At 37.9% G+C, this 18751-nt stretch overlaps 1 protein-coding gene across 12 annotated transcripts in view; it reads left to right on the top strand.

Annotated features, from left to right (window-relative positions):
- The window catches only part of SGIP1 (SH3GL interacting endocytic adaptor 1), a 216527-nt gene that overhangs the window by 133002 nt on the left and 64774 nt on the right, over nt 1-18751 (top strand). For 7 of the 12 annotated variants that reach the window (XM_033917191.1, XM_033917195.1, XM_033917194.1 and 4 more), the window contains 4 exons: nt 4120-4194; nt 8485-8940; nt 16217-16341; nt 17848-17974. In XM_033917191.1, coding sequence (XP_033773082.1) covers nt 4120-4194; nt 8485-8940; nt 16217-16341; nt 17848-17974 — 783 coding nt within the window. The remainder of the gene's footprint in view (nt 1-4119; nt 4195-8484; nt 8941-16216; nt 16342-17847; nt 17975-18751) is intronic. The other 5 variants (XM_033917200.1, XM_033917198.1, XM_033917199.1 and 2 more) reach the window with 1 other exon arrangement.

Below are 18751 nucleotides of genomic sequence, written 5' to 3'. Positions count from 1 at the left end.
GTGGTTTGTCAGTATCTCCTTCTGGTCCAAGGAAGGAAACTTTGTCAACCTTAGCATTGACCTTCAGAATATGTTTGTAACAGCGCTGCTTGTGTGGCATTAGGCTATGTAGTGATCGAAAGAAAAAAACAGACCTTTGCACATTTTTGCACTATATGGTGGGTGTATGAGGAGATTCATTTCCTGCACAGTTAAGTCCATGTGAAGTTACCTTGTGCTGTATTTGACATCTAGCAAGGTCTCTGTTTGGAAGGAAAGATCTAAGCTTAAAAATGAAGTGGCCAGAAGTTATGTTAAAAGTAGATAGCGTAGCTGGTTTTAAGAAAGGTTTGGACAAATTCCTGGAGGAAAAGTCCATTGTCTGTTATTAAGACATGGGGGAAGCGTCTGCTTGCCCTGGATTGGTGCACTCAGCAGCAACAAATACTAGTTTTGGCTGGCTCTTTCCCCGCATTTCTCCTCTCTTCCCCACGATTTAATATCCAGTTCAGGCAGTAAGTAAATGCATCGGCAGGGGGGGTCTGGTAAGTCTTGGGGGCTGGGGATGGAAGGTGAGAATCAGTTCTGTAGGCTATCAGAAATTTGCTTAATTATCTACTCACACAGAAAAGCAGTAAAGTCAATAGGTTCTCTGAGTGGGAACAACCTGTTTGATCTTGCACTCTTGTGATTGACCAATTGTTTATCACTGTTTAATTTATCACATTGATTAATTTGAGCACACCTGAGGTGTCCTATGATGGTGTGCACTGCAGGCAGAGGAGCCTTATTGTGTAAAGCACTGGAGAATTCTCTCCTCTCGCTTACCTCTCACGCTGAGGACACCCTGCTTCAGTATAATCATTTATATGATTTATCTTATAAACATTATTACGTGGTCTTTTCCTCAAGTGCTGAGACATCAGGTTGTTCCCACTTGGAGAACCTATTGACTTTTACTGCTTTTCTGTGTGGCTTTAACATTTTTGCTATTCAGTATACCTAAACTATTATTCAGTAGAAAAAATTTGGTTTGTTCAATCAAATCCTGTGTGGACATTGGACTTCTATGAGTGAATGTTCTGCTTGATTGAACAAACTAAATTTTTTCTACTGAATAATAGTCTAGGTACAATGAAAGTAAATAGCAAAAATGTTTGAGTAGATAATTAAGGAAATCTTTTTCATATTGCTTGCTTATGGACTGGGAAAAAAGACTGTTCAAGCAAATGTCTCCAGAACTGCTTTAATGGAAAAATGTGATTTTTTTTTTTAAGTACTTTGTGAAATTTATTGTTGTTGTGAAATTTATTGTTATACTTTGTTTAAACTTAAAAAGCGGTGTCATTAACAGTGAATCTAATCGAAAAATCGATTCAACAGGGTGAATCGAATCGAATGAAATATTTTTCTCTGAATCGGGCAGCACTATTGGCTACCATGAGAATGGGCTACTGGGCATGATGGACCATTGGTGTGACCCAGTTAGGCTATTCTTATGTTATGTTCTCATCTGTAGGGGCCTTTGTTTTCACTTCTTATTTTAATGTATTTTTTTCCTGGGAACTTATCAGTGTTTTTTTATAATGGGAACAAAAATGGAAGAGAATTAATGTGTGTGGAATGGGGGGGTAACTAATTTCTTCAGCTAAATAATTCAATCCACTTCAAACAGACATAGGAGAACTCACGCACCATTCACACACCCTCCAACCAAAAACGTCAAAAGAAAAAAACTGTTCGACAACCTCCTAGCCATTCGAGCTGCAACACTTGACCCCCAACTCTACAACCTATTGACCTCGACCACAAACTACAAAACCTTAAAAAAAGAAATAAAAACCCTTCTATTCAAAAAACACATAAAACCAAACTAACATAATCAGAACTGTCCCAAGCATCACCTGCAACTACTCCATATGTACTTCTGATGTCATGACAATTCAGACATAATTTATGTTATGTTATGTTTGGAATAATGGTTACATAAATGAGGTTCAATAAAAGAAAATTTTCACTGCCTGTTTCTATTCTGACCATTTATTCCATTTCATGGTTATTGCAAAAAAAAAAAAAAAAAAAATTTTACATGGGGGGGGGGGGTGTCAAAAAATGATGGGCCCCGGGTGCCACATACCCTAGGTACGCCACTGGTCTGGGGTAATTCTATGAGGAGCTGCCTAAGTATAGGCAGCAAAAGCACATGTAAATGCCAGTATTTTAGTCATATACCATATATAAACACATCCCTGTATAAATAACCATTTTCGGGCTAAGCACTGCTCTGACAGCAAATACCCATATTCGATGGTACGTACATTCCAGGTGAGCATTCACCTGGGTAGAGATTGGGCAGAGTGTACATTTACATGCATAGTCTATAAAATGCTATGTATGTATTCCTTAACAATATAGACACAAGCATTTACACCAGCTCTGTGACTGGCACAAGTGATCACCTAAATTATGGATCCATTTTTGACTTGCTATTCTAATATTCTATAAAGAAGAGTAGGTGTTTACTTTTTTATGGAATAGGAGTGTTCTTGGTGCCAACATTAGGTACTGCTTTGTAGAGTCTTCCTCGGTATATGCTGCGGTGTTTTGTTTCTAGGTGTAATCTCTTATGTTCTGCAGTTATCCTGAGTAAACAGTTATGATAGATACACCTTTTTAACACAAGACCTTGCAGCAAAGTTGATGTATTAATCTTAGCTTCCCAAAAGATGTATTCATAAGTATCAAAATATATGTGCTTCCATCATTAACTCAGTATCATGAATGTAAAAATGTTTTAGTTTCCTCAGTCTTGTTGCTCTGTTTATCACCAGTTGAAAGACTCACTAGTATTCCACAAAATGAATTTTAGCACAGTAAAAAAAAAAAATTATGGTTCAAAAGGACTTGGGGTAAAAAAAATCTCTAACTTTGTACAAATTAAAACTGATATTGACACCTTATGATTTTAGAAATGTGGTTCAAAGCCTGGTATTGTCACGATGGGATTACTGCAACATGCTTTATCTTGGGATAATGAAAGCAAGATATAGGGCCTTGCAGCTCTTAATGGATTTTGCTGCTAGGTTAATTAATGGTGTTCCTCAAATGACATGAAGAAAGACACGGTACTACTCGAAAGGGTCCAGAGAAGAGCGATTAAAATGGTTAAGGGACTGGAGGAGTTGCCATACAGTGAGAGATTAGAGAAACTGGGCCTCTCCTCCCTTGAAAAGAGGAGACTGAGAGGGGACATGATCGAAACATTCTAGATACTGAAGGGAATAGACTTAGTAGATAAAGACAGACTGTTCACCCTCTCCAAGGTAGAGAGAACGAGAGGGCACTCTCTAAAGTTGAAAGGGGATAGATTCCGTACAAATGTAAGGAAGTTCTTCACCCAGAGAGTGGTGGAAAACTGTTATAGGGGAAAACACCCTCCAGGGATTCAAGACAAAGTTAGACAAGTTCCTGCTGAACCAGTAGGGCTGGTCTCAGGGCACTGGTCTTTGACCTGGGGGCTGCCATAGGAGCGGACTGCTGGGCACGATGGACCACTGGTCTGACCCAGCAGCGGCAACTTTTTATGTTCTTATGACACATATAACACCTATTTTTTTAAAAAAAAAATTGCACTGCTTCCCTATATCACAAACGGTTAACCACAGTTCACTAGGTTTTGTATTATGTTGTACCAGTATGTTTTCAGGAAATGTTTAAGATATATCAACCAGGGAAAGCTATGAGATCAGAAAATGGAATGAGGTTGGCAGTGGATAGTGAGCTAAAAGCATATTATACAGATACTACAGCCTCTATGTTATCAGTAGCTGGGGTGAAACTATGGAATGCCTATCCAGGTCAATTACGGCTTTAAAAGTTTATTGAAAACACAGTTATTTGTTAATGCATTTTTGTAATAGGACTGTCAGTTTGACAGAAGTGCAAATTTTATTACAGCTTGATTTTAGTTGAAGGATGTATTGTCTGTATATTGTGTTTGTTTTTTGGAAACTGCCTAGGTTTAGGCGGTGTAGAAATTTTTTTAAATAAGTAAATAAATTTGTATTTGTGGCAGCAGCCTTGAGAATAGAGTTCAGTGAGTTTATTAATTGTTACTTTACCTTTCTGTCATGTCTGCAGCTCCTCCACCACTTCCACCTAAGAATGTTCCAGCAACACCACCTAGAACTGGTTCTCCCTTAACAGTTGGATTAGGTAAGGAAGCGTGATATTGCATGGAATATCCAAAAAGGCATGGTGATTAGTTCTGTGTGATACTGAAATGTGTAACTAAAGGTAGAACCCATGTACTTTATGTAACATTGACCCTTTTTTCTTATTTTAGGGTTTCTTGTAGATACAAACTATCCTGTAATCAATATTGCATTTTTATAGTATAAACTTTTCTGTTACAAGCATACAACGTAAATTTCTAATGCTAAGTTTAACAGGTTGTTTTCTGTTTGTTACTAAAATACTGAAAGCTTCTGAAATCCATTCCAAATATAATATTGCCAAATTTGACAGCTCATTCCTTTCTTGCTGCATAAGCTCCCACTAGGTGGCTGCAAATTGGAAGCTGTGCCTCTGAACTTGATTTTGTAAATTTATTTCTGTTATTCCCCATTAGTGTCCTACAGGCTGTTAACTATTGTAAGAGATAGGAACCTTAAAAGGAGCATCCCTCAAGGAACATAATTTTTTTCTGGATGAGAAGAATGCTGCATAAAAATAGCAGAACCAATATAAATCCTGGATGATGCCTACCTTTAAAGAGAAAATATTCTGCCACGGAAAGAAAAAATAAGTTTGGATTTATTTTTTTGGCCTGGCAGTTTCTCTCTGCTCCATTGGGCCTCCAGCTCAGTCAAAATCAAGGCTAGAAACTAGCTCCTTAAATCTTTATTCACATTTGCATGGAGGTTTTTTCCTACCTGTTTGATATCCCCTCCCAAACTCAATCATTATTATGAGAATCCTAAGGAGGTGGAGGATATACCAGGGTTCCTTCCAGAACCCTGCAGTCCTGGTCCCTAGATTGGCTGCTAGGTGTTACTGTTCTACAATGATTGTGAATTGTACATCTGCAGCACATCCAGCTCCAGCAGCCTTGTGAGTTAGAAGACCTCCTTCAGGAATCAAATGCATGTCCTTCCACATGGTGTGTAATTGCATTGAGCTGAACCTCTAATATTTTTTTAACACAACTAACGAAACACTCTGTTACTAGAGTTCCTTTAACTTGCATTTAGGGGTGTACTTATCAATGTGGGCTATCATCTAAGATGTTGTTTTACCACTAAGGTGTGCTATTTTAACAGAGGTCCCATTTTATGTAATGAGACCTAGGGCTCCTTTTACTAAGGTGCACTAAGCATTTTAACGTGCGCTAACCATGCGCTAAACGCCAACACGTACATGTTAGTCTATGGACGTGTTAGTGGTTAGCGTGTGCATATATTTAGCACGCGCTAAATGCGTGCTAAAACGCATAGCGCACCTTAGTAAAACAGGGGGCTAGTTATTGACTAGTAACTGTGAATATCCACAAATAACACAAATTAATATTAGCCCATGTTGAAAACATTCCCCTCAATCTGTTTTATATTGAGATTTTCATCTTTTCTTTCCTAAGAATAAAGGACATCAGCAAGCAGGGTGAGCGTATAATTTCATATTATTATTTTGGTATATGAATTTGTGTCTTTTGGTACATCAGACCATGTAACCTATGTCATTTTACCAGAACTTTACAATTTATATATTTCTGTTTCAGCCTTGTTCTGCAACACAGACATTAGCCATTGTTTTTCTGCACAGCATCTATATCATTAAGGGTTACATTGCATATACTGTAATATTATTGCATAAAAGTATGAACTGTCATTTTATCTTGTGTTAAAGAAAAGGCCAAAAGGAAGGAGAAAGAATTCCCTAAAAACAAACAATAAAGCAAAAAGTAAGTATGGACTTAGGCTTATTGTGAGGAGACAAAATTTAAAAAATCACTACAAAATATTGCAAGTCGACACAGAACTGTGTTTTGGTGTAATCACCTGTATCGGGAGTCACAAACATCTGAAAACTGCAAAAGATCTGTGCAGGCTGAATAAAAGGCAAGTAGCAGCCGATAAACAAGAAAGCATCTGTTATTTGGACAGATCTTTTGCTGTTTTTAGATGTGCTCAGACATTTTAGATGTTTGTGACAGGCGATTACGGCAAAACATGGCTCCATGTTGAGACCTTCTTTTGAACATTTGTAATTTTAGAAGCTTACTTAGGCCCTTGCAGGGCTTTCTCTTTCTCTCCATTTTTTTATTACAATAAATAATGGCTGTTTTCAATATTTTGTTGGGGGGGGGTTATTTTGTTTTCTCACAATAAGCCTGTTGGTCCATTCCTACTTTTTGGCCTTATTTTTTGTTTTAATTTTGTGTCTTACATATATAAATTTAACTTGTAGTCTATGAAGAAGTTGTATTGTGGCAGTATGCCGTTAAAAAAAAAAACAATAGGGATTCTGTTACATCTACTCAGGAGTCCATACTTACGGTGTTCAATCCAAACCCGCGAACCAGGTCTTGCAGAAATATGATACTCACAGCTTTCAGCACCTCCCATATCGCCAGTGGAGTATAGTGCCTCCTTCAGTTTTTCCTTCTGCAAGTGAACCGTGCAGAGGTGACTTTGATCTGCTCTACTTAATTTTTCTTTTTTTGGTCAAAAGTTCACTTTTTTGGTGGCTTTGGTGCCCTAACACTCCTTACTTAGGGGTCCTGCTAAGCCAGACTGCAACTCTCCAGGGCAAGCCTTCGGTTGGACCTAGGGAGTCAGCCTACTATGTGTCTTCAGGGCTCGGGGGTCCATTCCCCTGGGAGCCAACTTGCCTTCTGAATTTTTCAGTGGCATAAGTACAGGCTGAGGGCACCGGGTGTAAACAATAGGGATTTTTAACAGCATATTGCCACATTACCACAAGGGTTGCTTTTCAGCAGTATCTACATCTATGTGGTATATGTGTACATGTATCATTATGAAAGCAATTTTTAAAGGTTTCTAAGCATCTAACAGATAACTAGATCCTTGGGTTTGAAAGTTTTTCTGGAGGAATGGATAAATATAACTGTGAAAATGACTATGGCCATACCAAAAATCATGAGAAAATTGAAATAAATAAAAAAAAAAATTGAAAAAAATGGAGAGAAAAAGAAACCTCAAGAGACATGACATGATACTAGCCACAAAGGCAAACCACCTTTCTAATCACCTTTAAAATATCTCACAGGACTTTCAAAAAACTCCATTTTAATCTAAATGGTTCAGATTGAAATAACCTCAGCTTTCATTAACAGTGCTACAAAAACACTGACAAAAAAATGGAAATATAATCCACTTATCTGACGTAGCAGTTATTAATCTTTCCTTATTGCCAGTGGATATTGTCAGAACGCTTCAGCATACTCCCAACAGGAGAGCCCTGTTTCACTTATCGCCGCATTAGGGGATAATGTACTGTCTTGCCGTCCACAATTTCTAAGATGGCCATTTTGAATTATTTTTATTTTAAAAAAATTTTCTCAGGATTTTTGTGTGGTCACAATCACTTTCATTTGATTGGATAGTTTGTTAACAACAGGTCATTTGGACAAGTACATTTATTCTTAAATATAACTGAGTACATGGAACTGTATATTCAATTTTCACATGTTTCTTCTGATCTGGAACCCAAACTGCAGAAGTAGGTGCAAAGAAGGCCCATACATAAATTTCAAACAAAAACTAAGCTAAATTTCTTTTCAGATTTGGTTAACAAGTATACAAGTTCAAAAATGCATGTATAGTTTCCAGCCATGTGGCTGACTGAAATATGCCCACTATAATATACAGAGCCCTTTTTTCAAATTTTTTGTCATTCTGTGTATGACAAAACTTTCTGTAAAATAAAACTCCCAAATCTAGTTCCTACTATAAACATATTTGGTTTTTTAATATGTATAACTGGAAAATTAGATGACTCAAAATATTTTGCTGCCACTCAATGTAAAGGATACACATGTTATCACACGCTACAGTATAATAAATTACCCCCTCCCCTCTTTTACAAAACCACACAAGAGGTTTTTAGAGTCGGCCGGCACGCTAAATCCTTTGTGCTGCTCCAACAGTCACAGAGTTCCTATGAGCATTGAAGAAGCGCCGTGCTAAAAACCTCTTGCGCAGTTTTGTAAAAGGGGGGGTGTTACGTAGGTAACTTCTAGCACACTGTTCATTTATCAATAAATATGTTTTAATTTGATAAAATATAGATAGGATTCTTTAGCATGTACTGTATAATCCTGATGTGCATATATCCATAAATGCATGTTCTTTTCCTTTTATCACCTATTAAAATCATGTTATAGAATAATGGCAATTACATAATTCATTTCAAAGAGTCACGTTAGGTTATGATGATAGATGTGCTAGTCAATGTTAAAGATTAAATCAACTACTTTGACCACAGGAAGTGAACGGACATCAACAGAGGTCAAAAGTGACATACTGCCATCCATCAATGACTTGGACACCATTTTTGGTCCAGCATTATCTCCCAAGTCAGTTGATGTTGACACAGAAGAAAAATGGGTTCGTTTTGTTGATCAGTCCCCGGAACATATACCTCCAGTGTTGACGACAACGGAAAAAATTGAATCCCCAACTGTGGAATCAGAAAATGCACGTGAATCCCCAGTTGCTGAAACCTCTCGCAATATTCCTTCACCACTCAATTTAGAAGAGGTTCAGAAGAAAAGTTCTGAGCAGACACTCATTAGAGATGATAACTTAGAAGCAGCAGCATCTCCTAAAGATTTTGGGTTGGGCCAGAGAGCTACGCCTCCTCCCCCTCCTCCACCAACCTACAGAACAGTGGTGTCATCACCTGGACCAAGCGCTAGCAGCGGCACGGGCAGTGCCAGTGGTAGGTCTTATAGATTGAGTGTGCTTCAGTCTGCCCGTGTTTGCCTTTTGCTGCAGCATAAACTGCAATTTTAGCTTCCATTGGCTATAAACCCATTGTCATTTGCTTTTTCTACTGGTCTCCATTGGCTAACTGTTTCATCCAGTGCTTTCATAATTTAACATAAGTTTTAATTAATTTATATGTTGTCTGTCACCTTGTTATTAAGTGCTGTTTTAAGGTAACTATAGAAAGATTTTTTTAAAATGAAAAATACAAGGTAGAATACACCAATGCATGAGGTATTTCTTTGAGCAGTGTTTCAAAATATGAGCATAAATGTATGTGTGTGTCTATCAGTGACTTTTAATCAATGTAGACCAGTGTGATTTACTTATACTGCATTGCTATTGAGAGCTAACCATAAAGCTTTGCAAACATCAGGAAAGGTCGAAGCCCAGTGATATATTACTAAAGTTCTAAATTGAACTCAGGAAGAACACCAAGATAGTACCACCATACAAAGAAATAAAGTGGCCACATCATGGATTATTTAGCCTGCAGTAGGGGAACTATTCTTGGGGTAGGATGCGGGACCAAGTGCAATTTTGGAATTTTCAAAAGTATGCACATACTTTAGTTCAGAAAAATAATTGCAAAAATTAGCAAGTGTCAATGTGTATAGGAAATTTACCTGGGATAATTTTCAAAATGTAAGTATATAAGTTCTGAATATACAAAAGGAAGAAAAAATGCTCACTTAAAAATGCAATGCAAATATGTTTATGTTTATTATGTTTATTAAAAGTTTTAACCGCATTTCGGTTTGTCAACAGCACGGTATACAAAATATATAAAAACAAGAAATGAACAGAACGTCATATAAAATAGGAAAGCAAATAAAAAAAAAACCAATGGAGAAAGAACAGAAATAAAATTCATTTAAAAATTAATTAAATCTAAATAATCTAAAAAGAAAATAATTTTGTTTAAGTCTTGTTTAAATAGTTGCCAAAAAGACAGGATCCCGATTTACCAAACTTCTCATAACAATAAATACAAAAAAGAAAGTGAAGCATAAATCCTCAATGTGTGTTGATTGTTCAGAATAACAAAGAAAATGACTTCAAACACCCAGATACTACCAACAGGTTTGTATCTTTAATGGAGTATGAATATTATCATTAGTCCAGAAACCTTGTCAAAGTTTCAATTACATTTAAATCTTTGTGAAAGTGCAATTTCCACAATCAGCAAATATTCAGAAGACTTCAATCCTTATAGAAAAGACACTTATGACATAAGTTAAGTGACTTTATCTTTTCTAATGATAATATTCATACCCCATTAAAGGTACAAACCTGTTGGTAGTATCTGGGTGTTTGAAGTCCTTTTCCTTGTTATTCTGAACAATCAACACACATTGAGTTTATATTTACATTTGCAGACTTTGATGGATTTAGAAAGCACACAGGTCTTTTTCAATAAAAACATAAGGTCTGCCATGCTGAGTTAAGCCAAGTTTCATAAAGCCCAGCAAACCTGTTTTTGGCAGTAGCTAGTCTAAATCATAAGGATCTGGCAGATCTTCCCATGCAAACAGTTATAAGCTTACCCCCAAATGATGCCAACAAAATCTCTTCAGCAAACATAGCTTTAAATCAAGTTATTTCTCATTTTGTGTACCTGTTTAACCTTACAAGAGAAATGTAGGGAGCCCTAGAATACTGACATGAAAAAAAATCATCCACTTGCATGCATTTTTATTTTTTTTAACTAAGTTGCATGGAATCCTGGTAGACCCAGCCAGTCTATGGCAGTATACTATGATTTCCTGAGCAAACCTCATATAGTTCCTTATGGATGAGTTAAGCTGCTCAACTTGCAAGTTGCAGAAGACATCAATCATTTTCTTCTCTCCCTTGTCTCTCTGGGTTGTACCCCTTCTCGTCAGTCTTAACTTCTGCAAGCAAGTTGAGATGTCTTTTCATCTGCTATGCGCTAGATTTTTTATTTTGGAAATTTAATCCAATATTTTTTTCGATGCTTCCCTGTGCTAAGAGGTTCCCAATAGTCCTGAGACCAGCTCTGCCTTGGAGAAGGGCCAGACATTGGAGTCTGTAGCCAGAAGGGCCACACTTTTTAAAAGAGCACCTGCCTGCCCGGCTGCGTTAAAACTTGAGTTAACCCATGTTAGAGCTGTCAGAATAATTGTGTTTATTGCTATGTTTAGACTGGGTGCGTAAAGATAAAACAAAAACTAGATCTAGCCTGGTAGGGATTAACAAGCAATAAATTCGAGGACTGGTTGGGTCTGTTTGCTGGATCAGGCTGGTAGGTTGTATAGAAATAGTAATCATCAAGTTTGGGTATGAGCTAGGGCTGTCTGGCAAGCTGAATAAAACTACAGTAAAACCTTGGATTGCAAGTAACTTGGTTTGCAAGTGTTTTGCAAGACAAGCAAAACATTTGATTAAATTTTAACTTGATATACAAGCAAGGTCTTGCAATACAAGTACATACAATATGCACACATCACAACTGAGCCGATGATTCTTCTCTCTCTGACGCTGTGGGAGTGTAGCGACTGTTCTAAACGAGCGAGGTCCTGCAATGCAAGTACGTATAGTATTTTGTATTAAAGTTTTTGGGTTGTGGAACGAATCGTCCGAGTTTCCATTATTTCCAATTGGGAAATTCGCTTTGATATACGAGTGCTTTGGATTACAAGCATGCTTCCGGAACAAATTATGCTCGCAAACCAAGGTTTGACTGTAGTAATAATAATAATAATAATAATTTATTTCTTATATACCGCCAAGTAATCAGATTGTGTAGCATCAATAATGGAAAAAAAAGCATACGAGTACAGAGGCGTGTGTACTAAATTGTGCTAAATACCTTGCATTAATAATACAGCCAAATGATGTGCAAATTATATATTTTTTGTTAATAGCATTAAAGTTAGTGCTTTAGTGTGGACATCACTGAATATTCTTAATTGCAACTCCTAGAGGCACAGGTCACTTTTATATTAACAAGTCCATTTGTTTGCACATTCTAACCCTTGATTATGTATGTGTCAATAGGTAAGGAGCAGTTTTTCACAGTTTTGCTTTTCAAAATTTTGCTCCTAGTTATAGGTTTCTGTGTCAAAACATGTGGAGCTCTTTTACTAAACTGTGTAGGTATGGAGCTCAAAGAACTGTTAACAACCGTGTTGAAACACCTAGGGAGTAATTTTAGAAGGAGCTGCCCTGGCGTAGGTGCTAAGAATGCATGTACAAGATGGTATTTTAATCATTTATGCACAAAAGATGGTACTTAACATGCGTAAATGACTTCTTAACTAGTGAAAAAGTATGCACTGCATTAATGGCTTGTACTTTGCCAGTGAGCTTGCACATGGCCTATTTACTCACGTTCATGCACATGTAGGCATGAGTGTTTACACCCATTATAGGCTGATGTAATTGGTTGTGCCCAGATGTTTGCATGTTTTTTGCCACTTCCAATAGTAATCTATAAAACAAAAACAAAAAAGTAGGCTTTAAATAGACACTGGAACCAGCATCTATATAGATGTCTTGTTATAGAATTACCTTCCTAATGTGGAAATACCAATTTGAGGCAGGAAAGGAGAAGGGAGAGTGCACTGATGAAAATGTTAACACGGCAGTTAAATGGAACGGTTATCTGCACATCTAGATGTATAAATTAACTGCATTTTGTGTTAGTGGCCATGCTGCTAGTAGAAGAGAGCAACAGTTACCACAGAAGCTTTGTACTTAAGGTACATTAAAGTTGACTGTTACACACGTTAAGTGCAAAACTTTAACATGGTTTAGCAAATGGGCCTCGTTACTTTTGAGACATATTTATAAAAGCACTAACACACTTTAGTGCAATGGCCTCATAGACATGTAATATGATGCGATATGATTTTTATTAATGACAAATTTGCATTTGGAAATAAAGGTCAACAAATAAAAATTGTATAAGGTGATGTTTCTTATGAACCTAATTTTAGTTTGAAACGATTTTTATTGATGCATTTCTTGGCTGGTTTACAGGAGTTAACTTTCTCTTTCTTGAAGAACAAACAGAATAAATAAATAAAGTCACCATAAAGGAAATCCTGATCTGCTTATTCTGTTTGGACCCGAGGAAAAGAGTGTTGGCCAAAAAGAAATAGAAAAGAAATCAAGAAAAGTGTTAGTTCAATACAAATGTATCACCTCGTTCTTTTGTTTGTCGATCATTATTTCTCCATATTCAAGTGTACTAACATAACTACATATTACTTTATCAAAAATGTCCCTAGACCAGTGTGTTAGTGTACTAGGTTGTTAGCGGCAGAGTACCACTAGAAAGACCACAAGGACCTTGGAGGCCAGATACATAAATAGATGATGCAAAATTTAGGTATTATAAATTGGGTGAGAGAGATGCTGGCTGGGTGTGAACACAGTAGGGAACCTTGTATGAGTATCTTCTTAAGATTGTGGGATTTAGAGGCGTAAGATTACAAAAATCACCTTGGTTAAGGCGTTATCATTCAAAGCATATTGCTGAGATATAGTTCATACCATGTGGAGAGGAATAATAGAGCACAATTGGTAGATGAATTGGTTTTTAATGTAATCTGCAGTGTTTGCTGTGTTAACTAAGTACACAGATACACATTATAATGGTTGTTTTAAACTGAATATGTTCAGCGTTGTGCCCTAGAGCAAACAGTAAATATTGCCAATGACCATAGACTCTAGGGCCGGGAGTGAGGTGAACTGCTAGTGTAGGGCCTTTGCTCTACCCCAGAGGTCTCCAACCTTTATGATGTAAAGGGCAGAAGTGTGATTACGAGATAGCTCTGAGGGCTACCAAAAGATTTCAAGTTTACATATACTACTAATTTTGTAAACTGCCTTGACCTGCTTGTTCAAACTGGGTATTAAATATTAAAAATGAATGCTAATACCGATTCTACAACACTTCGAGGATATATTGTAAAAACTCACTTGATTTTGGATTGTCAACCATAACAAATTTCATAAAAGACACACCCGAGTAATACATTTAAGAGATTGTTTGCAGTTACCATATCAAGTGGGCAAGATTGAAATTAATGCATTTATAGAATTTGGAGAGCATTTTAGCAAACTGAGGGCTGCAATGGAGGACTTTGGGGGCCGCTCATTGGAGACCACTTTTCTACCTTCTCTCCTCCCTTCCCTAAAAATGAGAAAGGGATCTCCCAGCCCAGAAATTCCCTTCCCTCCTTTACATCTTCTGTTCCTATGGGGAAGGGGAGATGATATTGAACTGACAGCACTAGACCTCTTATTTATACTTGCTAAAGCGTAGTTAAAAGTCCTGCATTGGAAGGGCAGTATTAACCTTCACAGGCACTAGCACTGCAGGGTATCTGTCATCTGGATTATTATGTCTTCATTTTCATGCACAACAGCATTACCTATGGCAAACCAGCAATAGCAGTAATATGCATGCAATGACTATGCATTGACACCAACTCACACCCACAGTAATGCGCGTTTATTAGAGGCATTGACTCCAGTAAACGTAATAACTCTCATTAATAGACTACTATACTTCAGCGCTGATAATAAGAGAACATGCAGTTTCCATTCATATATTTTCAATGGCTGTACTATCTGAGTTAGTTTTGCTACCCAATAGCACTGGAAATTTAAAACTAGGTGCATGTTCATCTATATCGCGACCATGATAAAATAACTACAAACAATACAAAATACAGCCCTAAGACTCGTCTATTCACTGAAAAAATACAACCACATCACAGGCATACCACGACTCACACTGGCTCCCAATACAAGCAAGAGTACACTTCAAATTCTATCGCCTACTATTCAAAGCTATAAACGGAGACAGTCCAACCTACTGGAGCAACCGACTAACTCAATCCACCTCAACCAAACACAGGAGAACCCACTCACTATTCACACACCCGCCAACCAAAAATGTCAAACGAAGAAAACTATACGACAACCTAATGGCCACCAGAGCAGCAAAACTAGACAGACAACTCACCAATCTGCTGCCTTCGATCACAGATTATAAAACCTTCAAAAAAGAAACAAACTCTACTCTTCAAAAAATACATAAAACCTATTTAACACAACCAGATCCATCCCAAGCTCCGCCTACTATACTCCTACTCCTTATCAAATCTAGAATGTATTATCTAATTTCACGACAATTCTTATGTAATCCGCCTATATATCTTGTAACTTCATGACAACTCTTATGTAATCCACCTTGAACTGCAAGGTAATGGCGGAATAGAAATAACTAATGTAATGTAATGTAATTCCGGAAATTTCAGTGATAAAAGATACACTGGAAAACTGAGATTGCAGATTATAAATTACTGAATAATAAAAACTAAAAATAAAGCACAAACTGTTTTCTTTTTGGTTTACATTTAGAAAATATATTGGCATCATTTAACAACTATCTGTACCATAACCACTGCCATCTGAACCCTGGCAAGGACAAAGAATGTTTAAAACATAATAGTATGAGCAGTTCTAACTTTTCTTACTAATTTAGGCCCTATTTTACTAAGCCGTGGTAGAGGTTTCTACTGTGGCCTGAAGCACTAAATGCTCCGACACTGCTTAGAGAATTCCTATGAGCATTGGAGCATTTAGCGCTTCGGGCCTCAGTAGAAACCTTTACCAGGGCTTAGTAAAAGAGGGGTTCAGATGGCAGTGGTTATGGTACAGATCATTGTTAAATGACTTCAACAGGAAGAAGCTCTACACTATTCTGTCTGCTTGAGTAAAATTCAAATGTGCCCAAGTAAATGCCCAAACTAATCCGAAGTTGGTCTTAAAATACTCCCTGGCAAAGCATGGTCACTAAAGGGGAAAAACAACAAACCTGATAGGGAAAACCTTTTAGAGCATCCATGGCTAGCATAGTATCTATGTATCACCTTTTCAAGTGAACAACCCCCTCAGACGCCTTCTCCTTGCTCCTAGCTCCCCTTCCTAACTCCTGCCCCCTGCTCTCTCCCCTCCCCCTCCTCCCCTACGTCTCCCTTCCTGTCTTTTTACGACCGCCTATAAACTTTGTCCTATCATTTTATTGTGAATGCCAATTGTAACCTGTTCTGAGCTCCAGGGAGAACAGGATAGAAATCTAAATAAATAAATGAAAGTAATACCGATTAACACTTTTCAGATAAATTAATGAGGCAGAGGTATTGTGTATCTTGATTCTGTCCCATACTTACAAAAATGTTCTGTTTTAGGATCATCGTCACCAGCCCGCCCAGCTACGCCCCTGGTTAGCTGTAGTCCCACTCCTCCGCCACCTCCTCCGCGTCCTCCTTCTCGACCAAAGCTGCCTCCTGGGAAGCCTGCAGTTGGAGATGTGGTAGGTTATCTTTTCTCATAGGCTGCAGTAGGCACAGAACTCGCATTTCTAGCCTCAATGCAGTGAGCCATATTCAGCTTATATAACTGTATAATCCTGTTAACTGTTGAAGGAAAGGAGCTGCTTAACTGTGGGGAGTTATCAAGATGGGCTACCGATAAGGGAATATTTTACTACGAACCCCAGTTATTAGTAATTAGGTATCATCGCATAAAGTGGGCCTGTGCTAAAACAGAATGAGTTAGTGTTAAAATAGCCCCTCTTAACACTATCACGTGTTGATAACTGCACCCCTAGAAGGGGTATAGTTATCAACCTGGGCTACAGTTATTTTATCATTAACTTATTCTGTTGTAGCACAGGTTCCTTTTTATGCAATGATACCTGGTTTCTAATAATTATTGATAACAGCCACACTGGTAATATCTTCTCCCACTCTCCACCCGCACTGTGCCCCTCAATATAATTGCTGAAGCCCTTCACAAAAATGATGCAGTGGCGTGGAGGAGTAGCCCAGAGGCTTGAGCAGGGAGTGAGAATTAAGACAGCCAGGGTTCAAACCCCACTTCACCCACTGACGTTTCTTGTGAGCTTGGGTAAATCACTTCACATTCCATTGCCTTAGGTACAAAACTTAAAGCTAGATTTACTAATCTGCATTAATGTTTTAGTTTGCAGTTAACACAAGCAAATAGGCCCCATTCAACAAAGTCTTGCATTAAATTGTTAGCCCTGTGTCAGGTCAAAAGCGCGCCGGGACAAAGGCGCGCCCAGGCAATTGAGCACAGCGCGCGCCGCCTCGCCGCTCTAAATTACAGTTTTTAGCGCTCCGACAGGGGGGGTGTCACTTTACTTAATAGACATCGCGCCGCGTTGGGGGGGGTTGTAACCCCCCACATTTTATTGAAAACTTCACTTTTTCCCTGTTTTTAGGAAAAAGTTCAGTTTACAGTAAAATGTGGAGGGTTACAACCCCCCAAACCCCCCATAACGCCGGCGCGATGTCTATTAAGTAAACTGGGGGGGTTCCCCAACAAAAACCCCCGTCGGAGCCCCTAAAAACTGTAATTTAGAGCGGCGGCGCGCGCTGCGCTCAATTGTCGGCGCACATTTTTGTCTTTCGCGCCGTTGTCTATGAACCGTTAGCCCACGTTAGTAAATGTAGCCCTTAGATTGCAAGCCCTCCTGGACAGGGAAATGACTAGTGTATGTAACTTGAATTGAGATTGGATTTGGAAGGATGAATAATGAATTCTAAAAGAATCCTATAAATTAGAATACCCTTTTTAAGATGGTTGTTTGATCATTGTAGACACTGTGCATTGGGCTCATTGATGGAGTCTTGTAAAGTTAAAAAAAGGTTCATTTTTGCAGAGAGATCTGTTAGCACTGACAAATAACACCTCTTTTTAAGTAAAGCTGTCCAATATGAATGTAATAAAGAACTTAAAACAGCTAACCTGCTTTAAACTATGCATTCTTTCTTTCTTTCTGTGTTTTCTACAGTCGAGGCCGTTTAGCCCTCCCATCCACTCCTCCAGCCCTCCTCCAGTAGCGCCATTAGCTCGTGCTGAGAGCACATCTTCCATATCATCTACCAATTCCCTGAGCGCAGCCACAACACCCACAGTTGGTAAAAAATAAAATCAAATATTAAGAGAAAAACTTGATAAGAATTAAGATTTAATGAAATCTTATAGTGCGGAACCATCATGCTTTCTGTAATTCTTATTCTTCGTTTTTTGCATTGTTAACTCAATTTTACAGCAGCAGAGATAGCTATTATCTACTCTACATAACGGAAGGGGTTTTAAAATTACTGTACTGCAGTAGAATGGTCAAACAATTTATATGAAAGGAGAGTAAGTTTGTTGTATCATGTAAGCTTATCCCTGTTGGTGTAGTTTGATCAACATTATTCATAAAGCACACATGAAACCAACTTATTTTTTAATCATTCAGACATTTTACTCTTCTGTAATGAGATTATTCATTAAGTCTTTGTGTGAAAGAGCTCAGTAATGCAATATCTACTATAGGATTCCCACTTGTACCTCCAGACCAGAAAGTAAGTAAGCATTCCAATGTACAAGCTTGTTATTGAAGAAGTAGCACTTCATTGTAGCATTTTCACTCCTTGCTTCATTGACTATTTTCTTTTTTGTTTTCACCTCTGTTATTTTTTACCTTTCTTCAGCTTTTCTCAAGTTGAGGCAGCTGGGGTACTGTGCATAATGAAACTAACTATGGATTAATTAGAAGAGGATGTATTATTCTCTCAGTATGTGATCTGTAATGCCCTTTTTGCTCCATTCATGAACAATTTATTCCATGCTCAAATTACAAACTCAGACTGCTTGAGCAGAGAACCTCCCTGTGATATCAGGACAATGATGTTAAGACAGGAAGA

Source organism: Geotrypetes seraphini, chromosome 12 (genome assembly GCF_902459505.1).
Source record: "Geotrypetes seraphini chromosome 12, aGeoSer1.1, whole genome shotgun sequence".
NCBI classification, from domain to species: Eukaryota; Metazoa; Chordata; class Amphibia; order Gymnophiona; family Dermophiidae; genus Geotrypetes; species Geotrypetes seraphini.
Note: the sequence above shows the minus strand (reverse complement) of the source record. Positions and strands in the feature narration are given on the sequence as shown.